This window comes from Eschrichtius robustus, chromosome 2, assembly GCF_028021215.1.
Source record: "Eschrichtius robustus isolate mEscRob2 chromosome 2, mEscRob2.pri, whole genome shotgun sequence".
In the NCBI taxonomy this organism is placed as follows: domain Eukaryota; kingdom Metazoa; phylum Chordata; class Mammalia; order Artiodactyla; family Eschrichtiidae; genus Eschrichtius; species Eschrichtius robustus.
In genome coordinates, this window is record NC_090825.1 from 90,449,257 (window position 1) to 90,474,481 (window position 25,225).

At 36.6% G+C, this 25,225-nt stretch overlaps 1 protein-coding gene across 2 annotated transcripts; it reads left to right on the forward strand.

The window, feature by feature from the left end:
- Positions 1-2,729: 2,729 nt before the first annotated feature.
- SLC25A46 (solute carrier family 25 member 46) lies at positions 2,730-24,484 on the forward strand. Of its 2 annotated transcripts, none has more exons than XM_068535713.1 (8): positions 2,730-3,141; positions 5,658-5,700; positions 6,525-6,582; positions 8,756-8,833; positions 9,286-9,386; positions 16,599-16,655; positions 17,893-17,950; positions 22,315-24,484. In XM_068535713.1, exons 1-8 carry the CDS (start codon positions 2,841-2,843, stop codon positions 22,891-22,893), a joined length of 1,275 nt encoding a protein of 424 aa, XP_068391814.1. In that variant the 5' UTR covers positions 2,730-2,840; the 3' UTR covers positions 22,894-24,484. The 2 variants fall into 2 exon arrangements, with proteins under 2 accessions (XP_068391814.1, XP_068391815.1); XM_068535714.1 differs by having other exon boundaries at positions 2,730-3,120.
- The last annotated feature ends 741 nt before the right edge of the window (positions 24,485-25,225 follow it).

Consider the following 25,225-nt stretch of genomic DNA (forward strand, 5'->3'; position numbering starts at 1 on the left):
ATTTAATTTTTAACATATAATACATGTCATTACCTAACATCATAGTATATGTTTGTTTCATTATTTGACACGATATATTTACCTGTTTTTTGCCTCCCAAAAAGAATGTCAGTTCCAACAAAGCAGGGACTTCATCTGGCTTATTCATCACTCTATCCACATTGCTTAGAACAGTACCTGGTACAGTTAGGTGCTCAATAAATGTATGTTGATTAAAGGACCATATGGATGTACCATTTTAATTATTAATGCATAAGAATTACTTGATATTTAAAATCCTGACAATTTTTCCTATTATGGGCAATTATGTCATGAACATGTGCATAAGTAAATATTTACACCCTATATGTGTTTCCTAAGATTTAGGAGTCAAAAGATATCATTTTTATGGTTTTTGATACAAACTGCCAAACTTCCCTCCATCAAAACGTTATTATATTTTATACCATTCCACAAATGAATGAGAGCTTTTTCTCACTTTGCATAATAATGTACATTTCCCTTTTAAACACTGTCATTTTTATAGAGAAAAAATGGTTATTATTCAAATTTGCCTTTCCTCAGTTACTAGAGGGCAGATATTTGTTCATATAGCTATTATCCATTTGCATTTCTTTTTTTTAATAAATTGCCTCTTCATGTCCTTTGCTTACATTTCTACTAATTTTCCCTTACTGGTAAGAGCTCTTTTTTACAATAAAGTGACCCATTGTCTAAACCATGTTAAAATGTAATTTTCCCAGTTTGTGGTTTGTCTTTAAATTTTGATTATTATGTTTTTACTTTTTTATCATGTAGAAATTTAAATTTTATATGGTCAGGTTGATTACTCTTTCCCTACATGGCTTTTTTTTTTTTTTTTTTAATTTTTTATTTTTGGCTGCACTAGATCTCCGTTGCTGTGCGCGGGCTTTTTCTAGTTGCGGCGAGCGGGGGCCACCCTTCGTTGCGGTGCGTGTGCTTCTCATTGCAGTGGCTTCTCTTGTTGCGGAGCACGGGCTCCAGGGCACGTGGGCTTCAGTAGTTGTGGTGCACGGGCTCAGTAGTTGTGGCTCACGGGCTCTAGAGCGCAGGCTCAGTAGTTGTGGTGCACGGGCCCAGCTGCTCCAGGGCATATGGGATCTTCCCGGACCAGGGCTCGAACCCTTGTCCCCTGCACCGGCAGGTGGACTCTCAACCACTGCGCCACCAGGGAAGTCCCCCTACATGGCTTTTGACTTTGCTGTCACTTTTAGACAGTTTTCCAATCCACTATTTGAAAAATATTCACCAATTATTTTCTTCCAATATTCAATCTTCAAAAACTAAAGAAAAAAAAACACTATATTACAGCTGGAATTCATCTGGGAGTAAGCTGTGAGGTGAGGCTGTTGTTTCTTCCCCTCAAGTGGCTACCCAACAGTCCTCTTTTTAATAACTCATCCTTTCTCCACTGACGTAGATGTGAAATTGTGAGATGCCATTGTTTTTATAAGAGAAGTATGTATATATACACACACAGGCCTTTTTCTCCTTCTTTTAATAAACAATATGTTTTGGACCTGAGCCAATCCCAATCTTGAGCCAATCATTCTTAAGGAACACAGAAATATTTTTATTACGTCCAGTAACTAATTTGATATTAGGTACACAGTAATTTGGTATTAGTATTCGAGTAATACTGGATACACTTACTAAGGAAATGACTCAATACATTTGCCCAAGCCACATTACAACCCAATTTAAGAATGTCATTCTACTCAAGGCGAAGTTGATAATCACTTTTTAAAAAGGTTGGCTTCTGGAAGATTCAGAATAGTGCGTCAGGGTTCTCTTCTGAAAGCCCTCAGAATCCTGGGAGTCCAATAGGTCAGAAGGGACACAGCAAGAACTCATGTTAGGTTCGTTCAGATCTAGGGGGAGAGATACTGCCAGAAGAGCCCATGGAGCTGATGAAACCACGTAGTAGGAGACTCTCTTTATAAGTCCTCTTAATTTTTTAACTAGGGTCTCGATTTTGAACAGTATCGTTTTGGATTTAAATACCCTGAGTGATTTAGATGCAGCAGAAAAAAAAAAAAAGAAAAAGCTACAGAAAACTATTTATAGTTGTTTTGTGGCCTCAGAAAAGCAAAATGCTTAATTCCTAAATCCCGGAGAACAGTTTATATTCTTGGGGTGGATTGGGGAGGGGGGGGGAAGAGGATTTTCTCCCGCGATGTTCTATTCTAACGCTTGCTCTAGCCGTCCACAATACTTTTGGGTTCACTGGGCCGAACCAGATCTCTCAATAGATTTTACCCAAAACGCTAAGTGCTGGAGGCAAAGCCAGATGTACAAACATCCCGCAACTCTAACCTCTAATACCTCCTTCCTGGCAGGCGGGGCACCAGCCCAGCGAGGAAATAAAAGAGCTAGAGCTGGGGCCTTTGTGTGGGGCGGGGCATTTCTGGCTGTGATCCGATTTCTGGCGTCAGCTCCACCCACGCGTCAACTCCCTCTAGGAAACATCTTTATTCGATCTCCTCTCATCCAGGCCGCACCTCTTGCCCCAATTCCGTCACAGCATCTCTCGGTACTGTGTTTCATTAACCTCACAGTCATTTTCCTATTCCCTACCTAAGGGCCGCAGTTTTAAGAGTTACTGCCGCATCACCTTAGCAACCGTGTCTCTAATGGCCGCCGGAAGAGACCACGATCACGTGCTCCACGAACTTCCGGGTTTGTAACGTGACTTCCGGTTGTCAGAATTTCCCCAGACGCGGCGACTGCCGAGGAGGAAAAGCTGTGTGGCCCGAGGTCGCCGTGGCCCCAGGGGTGGTGGGCTCCGGGTGGGCCCTTCTCATCCTGCCCCGCCTGCGATGCATCCGCGGCGCCCGGACGGATTCGATGGCTTGGGCTATCGGAGTGGTGCCCGGGATGAGCAGGGCTTTGGCGGCGCTTTCCCTGCAAGGTCCTTCAGCTCCGCGTCGGACCTGAGCCACTGGGTGACAACTCCCCCAGACATCCCGGGTAGCCGCAACCTGCACTGGGGCGAGAAGAGCCCGCCCTACGGTGTGCCCGCCCCCTCCACCCCGCTCGAGGGCCCAGCGGAGGAACCCTTTCCCGGCGGCGGCGGCAGCGTGCCCGGGCAGAGCAGCGGTGAGGGACCTGGGGCGCACGGTAAGGGCGGGTGGAGTCGGGAGCCGCAGCACGGGTCTTGCAGACCCCGGAAGCCACGCGGAGGGTCCCGGCTCCCGGGCCGGCCACACCCTCTGCCCTCCTTTTGTCCTCTGACCCTGAAGCGGGCCTCATCCCGCTTTTTCACACCAATGTTTTGTCCGGGATCACTTCCAAAACAAGGTGACTGCCTTAGCTGTGGTCTGCGTGGTAGGATTTCAGAGGGTTTTGGCGTATTACATTCCGTGACCTGAATCAAGAAAGAAGGAAATGGTTTACTGTTTATTGGGAATCATGTGAAAAATACCTAATTGACCAACAGCTGTATTTCCTTGAAATGTGGAAGGAAAGAGAAGTATTTCCAGCAAAGGCAGTCTTGGGCTCAAATCTGGCTCTACCACTCTTAAAAGCTGAGAGACTTTCTTAACCTCTGTGATTTCTTAGTGTTCTCATCTTTAAGGTGTGTAGAAGAATAACTCAGGGTTTTAGAAGTGTCAAAAAAATGAGGTGTGAGTAATGCCTAGTACAGTATGGAGCACACAGTAGGCTAAAAGTGTATCGTTCCTTTTTCCATTTACTCATAGGAATTGTATCTGTTCTAGATCCCCAAACTACCCCTGTATTTTCCCACCTCCTGCTTTCTTTCTCTGACTTAAAACTCCACTAAAAAGTCAAAATCACTAAGAGATTTTCAAGATAAGACTTTGGAATCAAGACATAATTATTCTCTGTAGGATGTCAGAAGACTTGTTTTAATTTCAACACTGTATGATCTAGATATTGTCAACATCTGCTGTATTCGTAAAATGGATATAATGCCTGCATCTTCCCATTCTCCTGAAATTGTTAGAATAATAGATTATATCCTTAAATATTATGTATATTCCAGACATAAATTGTATTCTCATTTCTTTGATTTCGACTTGGAAATACAGTAATATTTATTTGATTTGGGTTCCTGGGAGGAATAGACTTCAAATGTCATCCAGTGAGGAAAGATGGAGGAGGATCAGTGACTTACTCAGTGTCATACAATTCGTTTTTTTCACTCTGTCTAGTTGTTTTTTTTCTACAGGTCCCAGAAGGAGTGCTGGAAAGTTATAAATGATTCAAAATGCATGTACAATTGTTACCTTCTTAGGCAGTAAAGCTGATGTTTTTATCTTTTCATAATGTATGCTATGCTTTGATGGTTTCAGTGAGGAGGAGCACTTAATAACCAGGGTTTTGTGGGGGTTTTTTGCAGCAGTTTAGAGGCTGGTGAATAACTTTGCAAAGAGGATAGAAGCCTGAGAGACTTACACATTTAACAATAGTAAACCTTCCTAACACCTTCCAGAAAATGTCAGTGGTATTTTCTGTTAATATTCACAGATGACCTGTACACATACAAAAAGGGAAAAGATGAAAGAAGGAAAGTATCTTCATTGGGCAAAAGAAGCTTCTCTCTACCTTGCACGTTTTTCAAGGCAATAGTGAACCAAGTCGTTTCCCCAGAGACTGTTTAGTGACCTTGTTCTGTCTGTCAGGGAATAGTGAGGGCATTACTTCATTCAAAAGAGCAGAGATGAGAGGGAGGGATTGGAGAAGAGAGGGGAGAGAGAAAAGAGGGTGAGAGAAAATTTATCCCTTGTGAATATTGTATTATAGCTGAAATTTAATGTCTGGTCTCATGGGGTTGTGATATTTCACCATTACGATTTTAAGTTTTCCAGTTAGGGAGAAAAAGATTTTATTTTCTGTTTTGATATATGCATAGGAATTTTCAGCTGTAAACTCTTCTAATAAGACTATAGATATGCCATCAGCTATAGTGCATATGTACGCAGTAGTCTATCACCGGGACCTAATTAAGCAGCTACTATCAAAGTATTTAAAACTTGGGGAAATAGAAGAGAGCCTTATTTACCCATTTCAGTTACCCTAAGTGCTCTTTCAATTTATTAATTTTCATGGGTTTTTTTGCTTGCAACTAGTGGCTTAACATAGATGCTCTCCATCAGTAACAGTGAAGGACGAATTTTACAACATGGGAGGTAAAGTTGGTGAAAGTATCAGTCAGAGTCTTCTCTAGAAAAAATTTTAAATTATTTGTAGTCAGAAGTTGAAAACTGGTAGGCCTTAGATTCTACCTGCAAACGTGTTTGATTTGGTCCACACAACATTTTAATGCTTTTCAAAATAGTTGCTAGTATTTTAAGATTGGAAGATGCTATGTAAAAATGAGAATATCTCTTTAGAAAAATCACAGCTTTGAAACCTTGGACTCAGAGTCTCATGTGGCAACAATGGATTGGAGCTGAAAAGCAGTTGGGCCTTTAGAAGGTATACACCTTGCAACTTGCCACAAGCCTCCACAGAGCTCTTCACTTCCTCAGATGGCCTCTCTGGCCCCTATCAGAATTTGATTTGGGTACATGGAGTTTAAATGAATATCATGTTAAAAAGAAAATACTTTTTGTTGTTTTCACAGTAAACCTAAATAATGGTTATGAGTAATCTTATTCCTTCTGTTTTAGAACAGTTGAATAGATTTGCTGGATTTGGTATTGGACTTGCAAGGTAATTTTGTCTAAAGATTTTTAATTCAAGTTTTTATTTAAAGTTCTTTCTTTAATGCAATTTATAATGTTGGGTAATTAGTGTTGCTTTCTTTAGAGCAGTAGTTAAATATTGAAAAATATTTTTCAGAAAAAAATTATTATTTAAAATCGATAACTTGATTTTTTTCCCCAGTAAGGATAGACAATAGTCATTCAATTTTATAAACACAAAATAATCTTGTAAGGAATATTGTAAGAAGTTTCATGTGTCTATCCAAAGAATAAAATAAAATCTAATCTTGTCTCCCCTTCCAAAAAAAAGTAATTGTGCATTGAACCTTTTTGCTGAACATTAAAATTATAACAAGATATTTAGCAACATAGCATCTAGGTGTTACTTACATGGTCATTAAAATCCATATAACTTAAGTGCAAAGTACATAAAAACCAAAATTTACAGCATTTATAGGGTAGATGGCTCTTCTGATAGGAACTTTGTTCATAGGACATCCTCTGAAAGAAATGGAAAGGGGCATTTAAATTGTCTGGGAAAGAAGTTTTCCATATCAGGCATACAAGATGTAGTTTCATCTTTATACTGTACATATTAATATTATATGTTGTTGCTTTTGCTTACCAGTTTGCGAATCTGGCTTTAGTTTTTTTCATATTGAATCTTGTTATTGGTACAGTGATTTGCAAACATGTCTAGACATTTGAAAACTTTTTTTTTTTTTTTTACTTTTAAGAAAAATGCATAATTTAAATAATGCATGATTCTTCAAGAATAAATTCAGATTTATATGTGTTGTAAATTAAATGTTATAAATTATTCTTTTAAAGTCTTTTTACAGAAAATGTACTGGCCCATCCCTGCATTGTTCTACGCCGCCAATGTCAGGTAAATGTACTTTCTATGATTTTCTAAACAGTAATCCTAACCCTGATTTGAAGTACAGATCTCAGATAAATGACTGAGACCATGTAACCATTATCCCATGTGACATGCACCAAAATCTATAATATATCAGTCAGTTCTCAAACTTTTTGGTCTTTGAAAGCTCTTAAGTCTTAAACATTATTGAGGTCTCCAAGAACAATTGTTTATATGGATTATATCTGTCAATATTTGCCATTTCAGAACCCCAAACTGGAAAAATTTATGCATATATATATATATATATATATATGTTTAATTCATTAAAATATTAATAAACTCATTAGATATTGACATAAATAGCCTTTTTATGAAAAATGACTATTACTTTTTTGAAAATATCTTTAATGTCTGGTATAATAGAAGGCAGCCAGATTTTCACATCTGCTTCTACAGTCAATTTGTTGCAACACTTTGTTTTTGAAAGAAACAAGAGGTAATTGGCAGATATTCTTCTTTGATACTATACCAAAACTCAATAAGTGGTAACTTTTTAAAAGTTATTTGCAATGTGAAATCTGAAACCACGTCAATTAACTTTTTATACCCTGTTACATTAAAATCTATTGATTTGTACTTCATGTTGAATGGATTTTTTACACATGCATGCTTCTGTTACATCATGCATTGATTAATTGAAAAATATTGATTTACTGAATTATATAGATCATCTAAATGTTATGACATTTGATTTTACAGTATCAAAAGACCACCATCATTAAAATCGCTACCAATCTCACCAGAAAAGTGTTTCAGTTTTCATACGGTCTTGATAGTGGATATAGGTTTTCCAGAATTATAATTTTTGCTTGTAAGCTCAAACTTATCATTGTCAACAAATACTGTTGTTGTTGTTTAATCAACAAGCCCACTTTGTTCAGTTTTAAAAACATGTTGTCCCAAGTATGAATAACTATATTCTGTTAGTTTTTCCAGAAAAAAATGGTGAGCCATGAAAAAAGTGGTTAGTTCAGGCTCACAACTCCCTCGGACAAGTTCTTTTCCTTATGACAGCCATCTTCATTATGCAGCACACAAAATATTAATGAGAAAGATGATGTGTACTCAAGAGTCAGCATTTTATAAAATAAATGTGTCTTACTGCTTCACCAGGGGCATTCTTTAAGGAAAGTGGCTTTTGCCTCTTTATAAGTGAGTCAGATAAAGAATACAATAAGTACAAAAATATAATTTGGTGCCACTGCCGTCATTCATGCTACGGAGTGAGTAATTTTACCCACCATTGCTTTTGCAGTATTACTGAAAATGTCAACACAATAAAAAAGGCAGATGATGCCTTAGTATCAAGAAAATAATTTTGAACTTGTCAATCCCCTGAAAGGGTAATGAGGCCCTTGAGGGCTAGTGGACCACACTGGCAAAAGCTCCTATAATATAACTTATCTTCTTTGAAAATTGAGTTAGAAAAGATAGAAATAGTTAAAAATTAAGCTGTTTATGCTTAGCACCAAAAAGTAAGCATATAGAGAGAAATAGCTATTTAAATAGCACCAGCAGTGTTACGTACACTAGAACAGTGAATTTCAGGCATATATTTTACATTGTGACAATATCACATTGTGATCCAGTGTATACTTATATATGAGTAACTTTTAAAAATGTTTTAGCAAATAATACCTTCAGAATGTATGACGCATTCTGATACTTTCTTTTTTATTATTTCACTTAATAAGTATTAGTTCTGACCCCCTATACTGATTTCATAATTTACCAATTGTTTGTAGCTTGTTATTGCTTGCCATTGGTAGACAGGAATCTGCTGTTCCCTGAGTTCTTCGTGGTTCCTATGTGTTAATGGCATGAGCATTTTGCCACACTGAATGTAATTCTGGTGTTTAAGGAAACATAAATATCAAACACCAAGGCCCTCTTTATTATATATTCTACATCACTATGTATATTGCACACTGGTCTTCAGGGCTGTATTTGTATAACCTCATGTACTGTACTTTTAAGTTATTTAAAGCACTTTCAAGAGTAATTTTGCTTATGTGTAATTTATGCTGACTTTAGAATTGAACTTTCGTTTATGCTATGACTCCACTGTATCTTTCATGCCTTTTTATTTCTTGACAAGACAATAACAGAAAATAATCATGAAATATCTTTTTTACAGGTTAATTACCATGCTCGGCATTATCATCTCACTCCATTTACAGTCATCAATATTATGTACAGCTTCAACAAAACTCAGGTGAGAATTAGTCTGTACATTCTATTAAAGTTATTTGTAATGTGCCATTTTGCCTTAGTCATAACTAAAGCAACAATAATTCCTTTTAGTTATTAAAGATATTGTAACTCTTATACTAAAACTAACTTAACATGATAATGACATCTTTTTGATATCACTGAATAATCAGTAAATTCACACCTTTGCCAAAATTAATTAAATATTAGGGATATTTAATCCATATTAGAGATAATTAATTGGAGTGTTTATCTTCACCTAAATGTAGGCCACCCAACAAATATTAAAATAATGATAGGACTTACTTTAGTTGTAGTTCTTTACTAAAATGTCCTTTTGAATAATGCCTTACTGGAAAATATCAGTAAACATTCAATATCAAGTTGTGTTAAGACCTTTTTTTGGTTTCTTTTTTAGGCATTAACAGAAATAACCATAAATTTTGTTCATTTTAGGGACCAAGGGCTCTTTGGAAAGGAATGGGAAGTACATTTATTGTTCAGGGAGTCACACTTGGAGCAGAGGGAATAATCAGTGAATTCACACCTTTACCGAGGTACCTTTTTGGCATTTTCTCAGATTAGCTTCATATTAAATATATGACAAAATATGATAGTTGCTAAAAATACCTTGAATTTGAAAACTTGCCTGAAGTAGCTAAGAGAAGAAACTGAGAATAAATAATTAATTATATCATATGGAATTAGTATGTGATAAAGAAAATGTTTCCTGGTCTAATATCTTTTGAGCTCTTTCAGCTCCTACTGCTATATATCAACAATTATCAACTAAGGAACAAACCTGAGTATGTGAGCAATTCCTGTTACTTAAGTGGCTAGTTTGGTGAAGGAGACACGTAAGCAAATTTTAGTACATCGTGATTAGTGCCGTAATTAAACAAACCCCTTTCAGAGTGCAAGGGACACTTTGCGTGGATTTATTGGCAGAGATTTTTTTAACAGCCTGAAATCTGAGCTAGATCTGGAATTATGAGTAGGAAATAACTTGGCAGAGAAGGAGAGCAAGTAGAGGTGACAGCATGCCCAATTTTATGGAAGTTGGAAGATCCAGGTGATAAGAAGTGTCTTGTGCTTAGAATATTGGGCATGTGTGGAGTAGAATAACATGAAAAGAGGCTGAGGTGCTAGACTAAAGCATGGTTCTGCCTTTGTGACTTATTGTCTATGGAGTTGGGAAACTAAGGGGGGGGATTGTTTCTTTTTGTTTAATATATGGGTTCTTTGATCAACGATTTCTCAAGTGGCAGTGTTTTTTTAAAACATGGAGTGTTGTAGACGGAGACTTACGGAGAACTGTTACAGTAATCTAGGCCAGACGGAGAAGGGTCTGAATTATGGAGTAAAACAGAAGGGAGGAGCTGGATAAACATTTCTGAAGTATAATAGATAATTGGTGATAGATTGGGAATGGGATTATGGGAGAGTGAATTAGCAGCAGTGACAGATTTCTAGATTGGAATTGAGTTGGAGAATTCATAAAGAAGAGTAAGTTGGAGTGGGAAAGAAGATAAGGAATGTAACTGTCAATAAATGAAGTTTGAGGGACTTCCCTGGTGGTCCAGTGGTTAAGAATCCGCCTTCCAATGCAGGGGACACGGGTTCGATCCCTGGTCGGGGAACTAAGATCCCACATGCCGCGGGGCAACTGAGCCCGCTTGCTGCAACTACTGAGGCCGCGTGCTCTAGAGCCCGAGCATTACAATTAGAGAGAAGCCCGCATGCCGCAACGAGAGATGCCCACGCGCTGCAACAAAGATCCCGCATGCTGCCAACTAAGACCTGATGAAGCCAAATAAATAAATAAATACTTTTGGATAAATAAATAAATATTTTTTGATAAATAAATAAAGTTTGAGATTCATGCAAGACATCTAGGGGGACATGCCTAGTAGTGGTTGGAACTGTGGATCAGAGTCTCAGAGACAATTTGAAGCTGGAGGCATAGCTTTGAATGTTGTGGCACAAAAGTGGCAGTTGAAGCTTTAGGATGGATGAATTTCCCTAAGGAGGACATGTAGGACTAGATGACAGAGAGTGGACCAAGGACAGAATCCTGGGCGATGTGTGAGTGCGTGCGTGCGTGTGTGTGTGTGTGTGTGTGTGGTAGGAGAGGCAATAGTAAGAGATGTTCACAAAACAAATTAACAAGAGCAGTAAGCTGTAGGACAGTGGTGGCCTACAAGCCAAGAGAGGAGAATCAGAATTGTAGATTCTTTTGGAGGGAGAGGGTAGAGAAATTGGAATGTTTGCTTCTGGGTATATTTTCTCTCTGAAACAGGATACAGGTGAAAGAAGGATGAGTACTGGGGTGATTTAGATAGAGCATAATAGACATCTGAGACAGTCACAGCTATGAGTAACAGAAAGGGGACCTTACAAGGAATACATGAAAATAATGTTAAGAGATAATGTTGGAGATCATAAATTTGTTTAGGTGCTATTTGGCAGGACTCTGTGACTTTCTGTATCAACAGTAAATCCCAGGGATGGAGTTAAAGACCGAGTGGTTTGTTATTCCAAAATTGGCCCCTGGCAGGGTGAATTTTTTGGATTGACAAGGAAGTGTGAGGCAGTTGAAGGTGCAGCCACTAGCATCTCAATCTGAGAATCAGTCTTTGTAGGGAAGGAAATAAAGGCAGAAGAGACTGATATCAGGCTTTTTGCCAGTGTGATTGCTTTCAAAGGACCACATAGCTTTGAAGTTCCTGTAACACAGCTTTGCTGAGTGTTACAGAGAAAAAAAGTGTTTCGTCAGCTAAGTTTTTCCTCTCATACTTAAAAAAATCTGAATTTCTGCCCTTGGCTAACTTTATTCACCCCATTGTTTTTCATATCACAGGATAAGATCAAAACTTAGTACTTGTCATCAAATGTTCTTGAAGTTCTCCCACAAACACAAAATTCTATAAAAATTTAACAAAATTCAGTAATTTCTATACGGCAAAGAGTAAAGAATTCTGTATTTGCAGTCAGAACAGTTGGTCCTGACTATTCCACTTTTTAGTTCTGGGACCTTAGACAAGTAACACCATTTCTCTAAAGCAGAGATGAAGTCGTAACTTTAACTTCAGGTTGAAGGGAAGGGAAAAGAGAAATGGGAATGAGAAGGCACAAAATTTTGTTAAATTTTATTATCTAACTTTCTTACCCTGTAGACATACAGACACATCAGTTGTGTGGGTATGTATTTTCTCTTGGTCATTTTGAATCTTATTAAAGAAGACAGAAAAGGTTATCTTTGTGGTATTCTACTTGGGTTAAATTTTTGTGGTAAATCTCACTCATTACTTCATTTATTTATTTAGCTCATACTTCCTGAGTCCCTACTATGTGCTAGGTTCTGTGCTAGAAGTCAGGTATACAGTGAGGAGAAGAAGCAAAAGGTACCTGTGACCATGAAGCTTGGGATCTAGTGTAAGGGACATATGTTAAGTAAAATAATCCCACTAATGAATGAATAATTACAAACTGAGACTTGTTCTCTAAAAGAAAAGAATATGGTTCTGTGACAGTATTAGAGTGTTAGGAACAGTGTCCCTAATAAAATGACACTTAAGCTGAGATCCGAATGGCATTCAGGAGACACAGACCAGTTGGTGCAGAGGCAATGTGGCAGGGGGAATGTGGAGAATTCGTGTAATTGAGGGAAGGCTCATAGGGTTTGAGCTCAGAGAGCAGGATGGAGAGCAAGAGCCAGTCTGTGCTTGGCCTTGTAGGCCACTTTAAGAATATTGAGGAGTTTTAAGCAGGAGTCAATGACATGATCAGATTTATGTTTTTAAAGGGTCATTGTAAGTGGAGATGAAAAGATTGCAGGAGGACCAAAGTAGAGAAAAGGATACATGTTCATAAGCTATCACAATCTAGGTGAGAAATATGGTAACTAGGACTAGGATGTTATCTTTTGAGATGGATGTAAATGGATGATTTTGAGATATATTTAGGTAAAATTGATGGAACTTGGTGATGGATTAAAGTTGGTTGATGATAGACACGGTGTCAAGGATGACTTCTAGGATTTTGGCTTGTGTAACTAGATGTCAAATAAAGCCATTCTCAGACATACAGTGTAAACATTTTGTTTTTTTAATTCTAAATTATTTGGGCAAGGTTGACTTTTCTTAGGGGAAAACAAAGTCATAGCAGACACAGTATTAAAGCAGAAACCCAAAGCATTTCACAGAAGTTACCACTTGAGGAGGATAAGCTCTAGGGTCTCTGAGACTGAGGTTCATGGTGATCACTAGGTACAATAGGTGAGAGAGTCTGGATTCACCATTATTCTTTTATACTGATTATGATCACATCTGAATTTGTGATCTGATCACATTATAGTTTCTCAGTATTTATTACTTTAAAAAAAAATGATCATCATCTGTGATCTCTTTCTTTATCTACTGTTCAGATCCCTCCTAAATCCTTCCCCAAACCTTCCCTCAGGTGGAGTGAGTTAGACTTTGTGTTGCTCTACCCTGAAGTACCCTTTCCTTTCATGTGGCATTTCTCAAATCATTAACATAAGGAACACCTCTAACCAAGGCTACCTGTATAGTTCAGTCTCTCACAGGATCCATTTAGTTGAACTCCAGCTTAGTTTGACTCATCTCACATTTGTAGTTGTACCATTACCGTTTTACTGTTTTCTCCTCATGTTGTCTGTTTCTCCCAATGACTCCTCTGAATTCACTGACTTTAAACACATTCCATTTTAAATACAATGAACTCTTTCTCCAGTTCACTAGATTTCTTTTCTGATTAAGTTCTCAATTAGGGAACAGTAAAAGAGTCTAAGAGTAAGAAAGAAAAGTCATAAGTTTGATTTTGGACAAGTTCATTTTGACACAGAGAGAAGTCTAAACTGAAGATAATAGATTTGGGAGGTTCTGAAGCATCATCTTGGGTAAGATTGCCTGGGGAAGGAATGTAACTTACATAGTAAGAAAAGAACAGGGCTTGAGCCTTTAGGAACTCCAGAATAGGTTGCTGAGTTAAGAAAAATGCCCCTGCAAAGGAGTCAAAAGTAGAGACCAGAAGAGAGGAGAAAAACCAGAAGAGTATGGGATAGTGGAATACAGGGGCAGGGAGTGCTTCCAGAGGGAGGGAAGAACACAAGTGCATGTTGGCTGCTGAAAGGTCAAATAAAGCACAACCTTAAAATGCCTATTTGATTTAGTGATGTGGAGGTCATGGGGACCTTGGCAAGAGCTGTTTTCGTAGAATAATAGGGTAGAAGCCAATTTGGAATGGGTTCAGAGGTGAGTGGGAAGCTAGGACATGGAAATAGCAAGTTTAGACAGTCGTCTGTGAAGAGGAGGGATGAAGAGAAGGAGCTGGAAGATGAGGGGCTTGGGTTAGATTGAGGGAAGATTTTTTTTTTTAAGAGGGCAGCTGTTTGAGCATGGGAAAATAAGAGGCAATGGAAAGTAAAGACTGTATAAATAGAGCGTTATTTAAAAATTCTGTTGCTTTTGTGTATTAATTATGCATGGGAGTATGTGTGTTAGTCTGTCAAATGAAAAACTTTGATAAAAAGCAAGTCACTTAATTTTTTTTTTTTTTTTTTTGGCTTTTCCATGAATTTCTTAAAGATGAAACCCTTTTATAGGGCAAGTCACTTAATTTTGTTGCTCATTTGAAGGGCAGTTTTTGCTTGTGAAAATAGCGAGTTAAATATACTTATATATTTTGGTATTTGATGATGAAATATAAAAAGGTTTAATCACAAGTAGATTTTTACACTGCCCTTTTTCCTGAAGCATTTAAATGTGCTAATTTAAATTTCTAGAGCTGTGGCAATAAGTTTTACACATTTTATAAAGGAGTAGAAAGCAGATACCAGGAAGAGCGTCTCAGGTTTTTTTTTATACTTGATTCTAAATTTCTTTTTTCACTCTTTTTACCTTAATCCTAATGATCTTATGAACTGGCAGCAGTAATTTTAGTATTCAAAGGAAAGGTGGCCCAGTCCTTAACAGAAATGCAGGTCACAGACCCATCTATCCATAATGTTAATGGAGTGCTCAAATTTAATGTCATAATAACCTGTGGTAACCCTTTCTGAGGCCATAGTAAGAGTAATAGCAGTGCCCAGAAAATTTATAAAACTTTTAGCATATTTTGTTTTATAATCATAAAGTCACTGTCAGTAAGTTGAGTAGCCTAATCTTTTTTTTACAATTTTCGTCTTAATCATTAAATGTCATTCCAGCTGTATTTTTCGATAGTTGTTCAGGCCTCATATAGTATTCTGGTATTAATTTAATCAGAATGTGACTCAGAACACTCTCTAAGGTCTTATATGAATCAGAGATGGTTGTTCTGTTGTCTAAAAGTTTCTCTGCAGACCTTTCAGTCTCCTAGAAAAATGTAGAAAAGTTCACATACCACCCGTGCCATAAGTGTACTGAGTTTGTTTTTAGAGCACTTACATTATCAGTGATTAATTTCCTTTACCTTTTTAGTATAAAATATATTCCTTTGTCTCCTTATGATTGTCATACTTACTCATTTCAAATAGAACATGTTTTTCTCAGGTTCCTGCTGTGGCCATGGTACATGGGTGCCAATGTCAGCAGGGGAGCTGGTGGCAGCCAGTCTCCCCTTTATTTTACATTCTCCTTTTCTCTGTTACTCTGCCTTCCTCCCTCCCCTTCCCTCCCTTCCATCCCCTCTGTCTGCCTTTTCATCACCCCACCCTCCTCCTTTTTACTTTCCCTTTTATTCTCCATGTTCTTTTCTCCTTTTTGACTTTTCTCTTGATATAACTTTCTCCCTTTTTGTTCTTCATTCAGCTTGCCTCTCTTCTTTTTCTTCTCTCTTTTCTGGTTTCCAAAGGTAACCTAAATAGTAGGAAGCACGCAGTCCTAGACCTTGGTTCCAGACCTGACATTCTGCCTCTCTCCTTTGAACATATCCCTGTGATCTTTTTGACCTTTATTTTTCTCGTAAGTAAAAGAAATAGGACAGTACCTGCTCTGCTTATCTCACAGGATTCCTTCTTGTATCAAATGAGATGAGAGGCAGTACAGGCAGATAGTATAGACTTCAAGTCATACGGACCAGGGTTTAGACCCAGTTGCACCACTAACTAGTTGCATGGCTTTGGGTAAGTTATGAACCATCTCTGAGCCGATTTCCTCATCTATGAAATTGGGGATTATAGGTTCATTGTGAGGGTTAGAAGTAATTTATGCAGAGTGCTTTGCACAATGCCTGGCATATAGTAGGAGCTGAAAAAGATAATAGAATATAATAAAGGTCACAAAAGTAATGTCATCTTAGTAAGTAAAGGCACTTGGAAAATTAGGGGCTATACAAATGTATGTGTCATTCTGCATTACAGTTACTTAATTTTGTTTTGTTTTCTAATTCTCATTCTTAAATACATTTTAAAGCTTTTTTCATTCCTTTATCCTATTTTATTGTTTCCCTTTCTCTTCCCCGTCCATTGTTTTCCTCAGTCTATCATTTTTGTATCTTATCTAATGTCTCATGTTCATTTCTATAATCAGTTATAACTCTTCCTCCTCTGTCATCCCCTTCTGTCAGCACATACAGAAAGACCTTCTATGTTTTTTCTCTTTTCAACCCACTGTAATTGTTTGACGGGTCCCAAAAAGGAAAATGTTCATCATGAGAATATATTTCTTCTACAGATTAAAAAAAATTAAAAATTGATTACTTTTTTAAAGCTTAAGCTAATTCAAGATGTTTTTAAAAACATGGCTTTTATTTTATTTATTTTTTAGGGAGATTTCACATAAATGGAATCCTAAACAAATAGGAGAACACCTTCTACTGAAATCGTAAGTATCAAAAGCAGCATTTATATTGAAACTTACATCCATTTTTATAGTGTTAGAACTGAAAAAAAAGCTTATTAAATAAACAAAGTGAAGGAAAGTAGAGCAATGAAATACTTGTGTGACTAGAACTGAATCAGAAAAGTAACACAGAGTTTAGGAATAAAATCCTGAAATATATGTTATCTTTTAAATACCCTTTCTAATTGGAAAGGCTAAAAATCACAACCTAATTTTTCTTTGTGTTCTTAGGAAGTTAGCAAAGATCTTCAACTTGTTAAACCTGAATTGCCAGGAAAATTATTACTCATTATTATTATCATTATTCTCTTAGTAAGCAGACATACAAATTTATTTGTATGGTGATGAGTAAACTCAAAACCTTAGTGTCATTAAAACATAGTCCTAAAGGCACTTAGTGACTTTACAACACTGACCATTTTTATAGATTAGAATTTTACTCTTCACTTTTTAATTTTTTTTGAAGATTGGGAATTGGAAACCCCCCAACTTGCTGGCTCCCTCTGTGGGACATTCCAGCACATTATTACTTAGTGATGTTCCATTCACCTTGAAAACCACTACTTGCCAGGACCTGGCCCATAGGGTTAGGTAAGTCCCACCTTGACATTATTTTAAATAACTATATTTTGCAGGTTTGCAAAGTTGTAATATTACTATGTCTAATAGTGGCAATAGGAGGCAACTTTGCAAAGCTGTACAATATTGTTTTTTAATAATAAAAGGGGACTTCACTTACCATGGAAGACTGGCTTAGCTCTGCTGGGTGGGAAATCTGGGAATGGATAATGATAATAGACAGGACAGTAGCAGAACAGTAGCCTTGTTCAGATATCACTAAAAAGGCAAGCAATGGAATGGATCCCTCAACCTAAATTTTAGGTATCAGATGTACAGGCTACATTAGCTATGTGCAGGTAGATGTCCAAACAGTGAATCATAAACAAGCCTACATTTTACTGTTTTAAAATAATTTTCTTTATAGGCTGTCACTGTGTTATTATTAATACTTAACTTTTCATCTCTAATTGTTGAGTAAAGCATCTTATGTTACAGGTCTCTGAAGTATCTTTAGGCTATAGGTATTAATAGTTAAAAACCTTGAAGATATTATTCAAGCTTGAATATAAATTATGTTGATGTATTAATGTAGATATTAAAAAATTTAGTGTAAGCATCTTGTTTCAGTATACTGATAAGTTTGTTTTAATTTCTACAGCCTAACTTATATAGTGGCAATGCCTTTTTATTCAGCAAGTCTAATCGAAACAGTACAGGTGAGCTATTTTTTCCTGTCACTTTTTAATTAAAAATGTTTTTGGAATATTCAGTATATTGTGTATGTCTGATAGTATAACAGAAAAATTTAAGACCTTCTAAAAAAATTTTTTTTTTCTCAGATACCATACATATATCAAAGATTATATCTAGGCACATTGCTGCTGTGTCTGCTTCCTTTGCAAATTTACTTCACACTTTTAATTCTTTTTATCCCTTACACAGGCAGCTGTACTCTTCATTCAGATATCTCAGAAAGCAGCCTATGACCTGCTCTGAATACAAAAAAATCTATAGGGTTTTTTGTTTTTGCTTTTTTCTCCAACTTTTTAATAACTCAAATAGTTATGGCTTTTCAGACAATAAATTACTAATTACCTGAACATAAAACATGATGGATAATCATCCTAACAGTGAGAAGGTAGTCCCCATAGGTAGTTTACTAACAGCATTCTTTTTAAATATGCCTTTTAAGGAACATTTGATGCTATGGTGTTTAGTATATACTACAAAGCGAAAGCAATCTCCTGCTAGCATTTTAAATTGTTTCACTATTTCTAACCACATGGTGGCACTTCAAGTACATTGAATTAATGTACTTTCTCACATACCGTTCCTGTATTTAAAACTGTAAGAGAGCTAGCTTAACTTTACCCTGTACACAAAATCCAACTAACTGTCTACCACCTGTCTTCTGTCTCCAACATCAGATCCTCTAGCATATTTTTTTCTTTGTCATAATCAGCGCTTATGAGTTTCCTCTCTATAAAACCTCACTGGATCAGCCTTTCCTTTTCTAATTACTCTTTTCCACTTAATTGCTTTTCTGGCCATATCGTTGTTTTTCTTTTTCTTTTTTTTTTTTTAAAGGCAGAAAAAACTTTATTCATGCATAAACTCGTAATGACCACATCTTCCTGCACAACTTTAGAAACACTGACTTATTACAATACAAATTGGACCAAATGGTGAAGGAACTCCAGAACCATCACAGACCTTTCTTGCTTCACTACACAGTGCAGTGGAGCGCGGCACAAATTGAGGAAGGAAGTCCTTTATGTGTTTCACATTTACCTGCTTGCCTTCAAACCCCAGGGCAGAGATTCAGTTGGGGGTGGGTTGCGGGGCAGAACCTATTGTTGATTTTTTATGTGTTTATTTTTTAGAATTATTAACTGAAGTTAACATTTTGCTACCCAAATATTGTCTCCTATCCCCTTGCATTTGGCATTGTGAAAGGATATAACCTTTGTATGGGGCTGCAGCTTACAGAATTATCACTTTACGACATAGCCTCATTTTATAGATAAGGGGAAAAATATAGGAAGATAATTATTTAAGGAAAAACAACGAAACAGCGTGATATATTGGGGGAAGACAAGTTTTAGCTTTATGCAGACCCGTATCACAGTCACATTTCTCTACTTAAATTAGATCTGTGACTTTAAGCAGATGTCCTAACCTTTTTTAAATCTTAATTTTCTCATCCATAAAATGGGAATAGTATTTTATTAACTGAATTATAAAAATTAAGTGAATTATTTATGTAAAGTGCCCGGCTCACTATATGTTCATTTTGTTTTGTTTTGTTTTGTTTTTTTAACCCAAATGCCCTGTTTTTTTCTGCCCCAGGTTCCACCTGCTGACCACCTCCTTTTGACTGATTTTCTAGTTCTCTTTTTTTTCCTTCAATTTCTACTCTCTTGAACATCCTCCTTTTATTTTAGTAACCTCTTACCATCTCTTCTCCTGTAGCTCCAAGGCACAGTCCTTGACCCTCTCTGCTTTGTATCCCATATTCACTGTCCTGGAGAACTCACTTACTTGCATGAATCCTTTTAACTCTCACCTTTATATGAATCTAAAAATTACGAAAGTCTTGATTTTCATATTTCTTTCATCCTTCATAACCAATCAGCCATCATGCCTTCTCAGTTCTAACTTCAGGGAGTATCTGAGATTGTCTGCTCCTCCCCACCGGTAGGCCACCATTCTCTTTCCTTCTTGTTACATCAGCTTCTTTCTTCCTACCATGTTCAGTGGTTTTTTGCCTGTCTGGGGAGCTCAGATCTCTGAGAACAGTCTTTCCCTTGGAAAATACACATTTATATATAGATCTCCTAAAGAACACCACCATTCTTCAATATGAACTTCCTAGTGATCTGTTGTCTTTACTAAGAATCTTTGTTCTGTTTCCTGCATTTTAAAGTCCATTCTACATATTCATGCAAGATTAGTGTTCTTAAGTTGCAGTGCTTATATCCTGTTGATGATTAAGGATCCACGTTGACTCATATTCTCTAAGATCAATTTCAGACTTCTCAGCATAGTATTAAATCAAGGTTTTTACTGACTTTACCTTTCAGCTAATCTTTCTTAACTGCTAATTTTTTTTAAAAGCTCATTTTAAAATTTAAAATTTTAAATAAATGAATTAAATTCATTTATTGAGTGCTAACCTATATCAGGCACTGTTATAGACCCTGGGGATAACATAGCAAACAAAAACTTTCTGCCCTCATGGCAGTTACATTCCTGTGGGGAAGATGGACATAAACAAGATAAACAAAAGGATACTTCATGGTGCTAAGTGCTAAAAAATAAAACAAGGAAATTAAATAAGATGTGTAATGGGTAGCAAGGGATGTTACTACTTTTTTAAGATCAGGAAAGTTCTCAGAAGCAAAAGTCATTTGAGTAAAGGTCTGAACATAAGAACTACATGGATATTTGGGAGAAGAACATTCTAAGCAGAGGAAAAGCAAGTGCAAAGGCCCTGAGGTAGGATTATATCTTACGTGTTTGAGGAGCAAAAAGAAGGCCAATACAGTTGAAGCTGACTAAGGAAGGGAGAACAAGAGGAGATGAGGTCTGAGAGGTAAGAGGGAGAGAGATCACACAGGATACTGAAGATCACTGTAATAATTTGGCTTTACTTTGAGGGAGATGGAAAGTCTTTGGTAGGTTTGAGCAAAGAGTGACATGATCTAACTTATGTCTTTAACAGGATCTATTTGGCTGCTGTATTAAAAATAGACTGGAGTGGGAAGGGGGCCAGAGGCAGGTAAATGGATTAGGTTAGGCGAGCTCATTTTAGTCTCATGGTTTTAAATATGTTCTCTTCACTGTAAACTCTCACATTTGTACGTGCAGCTCGGACCTTTTCCTTGTAGTCTAGATTATAAACTCCACTTGGAGTTTACACCTTAGACTTAACATTTCTGAATTCTTGATCTTCTCCCCCAAATTGCTACCCCAGGAATATTGTCCAGCTCAGTAAAAGGCACTGCTATTCCTCCACTTCCTCTGGCCAGCAGCTTTGAGGTCATCCTTGTCTTCTCTTTTTCACACCCCAAATCAAATCTACCAGTAATTCCTATTGGCTCTAATTTTAGGATAAAAGCACAGTTGCAGCATTTTATTTCCTTTGCTACCTGCTAGACCAATCCACCATCGTATCTTTAACTGGTTTCTCAGCCTCTGCTCTCATTCTCCTCTACACAACAGCCAGTATAACATAAATTGTATCTTACCCATCTTATGCTTAAAACCAACTAGTCACTTCCTATCTGACTGGAGGCCAAGGTCTGCACAGTGGCATGGTATGGCCCCTGACTACCTTTTTAACTTCATTTTTTGCTGTTCTCTTCTTCAGTCATTGCTGCAGCCAAACTGGCCTCTTAGTTGTTCCTTTTCTGCCTGTCCGTGCCTCTGTAATCAGTATCACAAACTTCCTTACACATATCCCTATAATTGTAAAAAAGCAGAGACAATGCAGATGATAATGACTCATGTTTATTGAGTGCGTTCTGGGTACCAGGCCTTTTCTCATTTAATGCTCCCAGCAACTCTGTGCATAAAAGGTAGGTAGGCCTAATTCCATTTTTATAGAACAGTAAACTGACTCTTAGGAGAAGTTAAGTAAGTTGCCCATGATCACATGACCAGTAAGTACATAATGGAGGTGGGTTTTAAAGCAATGCTTAAGAACTCCAAGCACTGTGCTACCTCTTCAATGTCATGTACAATATTTGTTGCTTTTCAAAATGTGTCCTAAGGAGGTTCTTGAGGGTGGGGAAACCAGGTGTGTCACCCTCCACATCTCTTCCCCTGTTTCCCTCCCCCAATAAGAAGAGCTCCCAGCTTCACTGCTATCTGTTTTGTGAAACTTTTTTTGAAAAAAGAATCTAATGCCTAGATAACGTTTGAAGTTTGCAAACCATTGATGTTTTTCCTCTTTAGCCAGAAAATTAGGATTTAAAAGGCACGTAGAAAAAAAAAAAAAAGGCACCTAGAAAGAATGCTTCTTTGTGGCAGAATAAGCAGATGTTAACTTTTACTCATTTCATCATTTTCATTTCAGAGTGAGATAATTCGAGACAATGCTGGAATTTTGGAATGCATTAAAGAAGGAATTGGAAGAGTGATAGGCTTGGGAGTGCCTCACAGCAAACGACTACTTCCGCTTCTTTCCTTGATCTTCCCTACGGTGCTGCATGGGGTTCTTCATTACGTCATCAGCTCAGTCATTCAGAAGATTGTCCTGCTAATTCTAAAGAGAAAGACTTATCATAGCCACCTAGCTGAGAGCACTAGCCCGGTGCAGAGTATGTTGGATGCTTATTTTCCAGAGCTTATTGCTAACTTTGCTGCCAGTCTTTGCTCTGATGTTATACTTTACCCATTGGAAACAGTTTTGCACCGCCTTCACATTCAAGGAACACGCACAATAATTGACAATACAGACCTTGGCTATGAAGTGCTTCCAATTAATACACAGTATGAGGGAATGAGAGACTGTATCAATACTATAAGGCAGGAAGAAGGAATGCTTGGTTTTTATAAAGGGTTTGGTGCTGTTGTAATACAGTACACGCTGCACGCAGCTGTTTTACAGATTACCAAGATTATTTACTCTACACTTCTTCAAAATAGTGTTTGAGATTTAGATTCCTGGTTAGTCTGAAAGACATCGTCTGGATACTTCATTATGAAATTATGAGGGATAAGAGTGAAATACCGTTGGTGGGAAATGGATTAGAAAATGAAACTGGTAGAAAAAGTCCATGCTGATTATATTGACTCTTCACTTTTTAAAAAGGTTATTGGTATATATTTTGGATTCAAGGTATTCCAAATTTGAAAACTGAATAAAGACACTCATATGAATTAAATTCTAGCTAGTGTAGCACTAATGCTGAACTAAAAATGATCTCGGGAAGAAGCAAAATTTTGTCAGCAAACTGAAAACAAAATTTCACAGAGCTGAATTTATTTTATATGACTTTAATGTTTATTACATGTTTAGTTCACCTTCTAGATTGATATTGGTATGTCATTCTTAATACAGTGTATAGTAGCAAGAGGTCATAGTTTACCTTTATGCAAATAAGTTATGTTATCAGTAACATGGACAAAAAGGATTAGATTTGGCAATCTGTAAACAGGAGCTGAGAGTTTTAAATTGCACTGTCCCTGTATAACTTTAATGGCTGTACATTTATTATATAAAGCCACTTATACGCGTACATGTAACTTGGAATTTCCTTCATCCCTACAAATTTTCCACTCTTAGATCAGCTTACTGTATAAAATGCAGTTATGTATTTTCTGCTTGAATATCTATCAGAACAAAACATTAAAAGCCAAGGTACCCCAAAGATTTAAGGCAAACAGCTTACTTGTCCATATGCAAACCCACCGTTTCAGTGCCAGCAACTTAGAATTTGTCATATGTTATAAAGTTTGATTTGCTTATCCAGCCTTATGAATCATCAGACTGTTTTTAGAGCCACTTTTAACAGAGATAGAACATAAAATAATCATGACAACTATTCCTGCTTCCACATTTACAAATTGTGTACTAAAGTGAATGTCACTTGCCATTCGTTTCTGAATGACTTGGCTTAGAGGAAACACGATTAAAATTCACCTGGGAATTTGTGCCTCTTGCCTTCCATAAAGTCATCTTTAAATGTTGGCTTCAATTTTTATTTTCTTTTAGTTTTTGTTCATAGTTTCATTCTCCAAACTAGATATACATAAAGGGAAACGCAGGTTTATCCTTATCACCTTTTATTGAAACTTGTTTGGATGAATACTGATGAAAAATAGAAACCTTAAAGGAAGTTTGTCCTTGCTTTTTATGGGTGATGAAAAGAAGTACATTTCAACAAATAATAAGCAAAAAAGTTGGTCATCAGTTTAATAAAAAAAATTCTGTCTGTTCCTAAATTGAATTTGGTGGGTGAGGCTCTTCATATAGTAAAATGATATGCATTTGATTAATCCATCATTAAAGTTTCATTTCCTCATGTGAATGATCAGTTTTACTAGGAACCATTTAGCACACTGAAGTACAGTGACTTTGCACTGATGTTGTCCAACCTAGAATGCAGGTTCTATTTTACTGAGATCTATTTTACTTACTAAATGTCAGCGAAATGGTTACTTTTTGTGATTAATAATGTTGGAACCAAAAAATGACATCCAAAAAGTGTGAAACAATACATTTGTGGCAACTCTCTCTACTATCTTGTGTATGTGTGGTTTTTTTTTTTTTAATGACTAAAACATGTAAGTTTTCCATTTTTCCATTCTACCATGAGGGAGAAAATAAAATTAAACACAAGTTGTACTCGTTCAGATTATGGTTTACCTTGTCCAGTTTACAGCACTTAAATTGTTCTCATTGCTTTTGAATTACTAAGTAAATTTTTAGATGTTTATAATATGTCCAACTTCCTAAAAACCTTTCCTTTTTATCATAATCAAAGAAGATAGTTTCAGACAAGAGTAAACTTCTGAAAATTTCAAGTTTCAGAAAATTTCTAGAAGAACAGAATCTGAATGGAATCAAGTATCTACTAGTGAAAATCTGGGATCCTTTAGCTAATTACTAGATATTTCAAGATTATTTTATGAAAGTTATGAAGATTCAGTTATATAAATCTGTCTCATGGAATCATTTACAAGACTGATAGGCTGAACCACATACAAGTAGGTTAGTCTTATTTTCTGTCTCTTTGGAGAAAGAATACAAATTAATATTAAAACTAAAATTGACTGGGAGATTGGGATTGACAAATATACACTAGTATGTATAAAATAGATAACTAATAAGAACCTGCTGTATAAAAAAAACTAAAATTCAAAAAAAAAAAAAAAAACTAAAATTGAAAGGCAGCAAGTAAAATACTAATTTTTTTAGTACCACTCCAAATTAGTTGAAATATAAAAAATCCTTAAAATTCAAGCACTTAAATGCCGGCCAA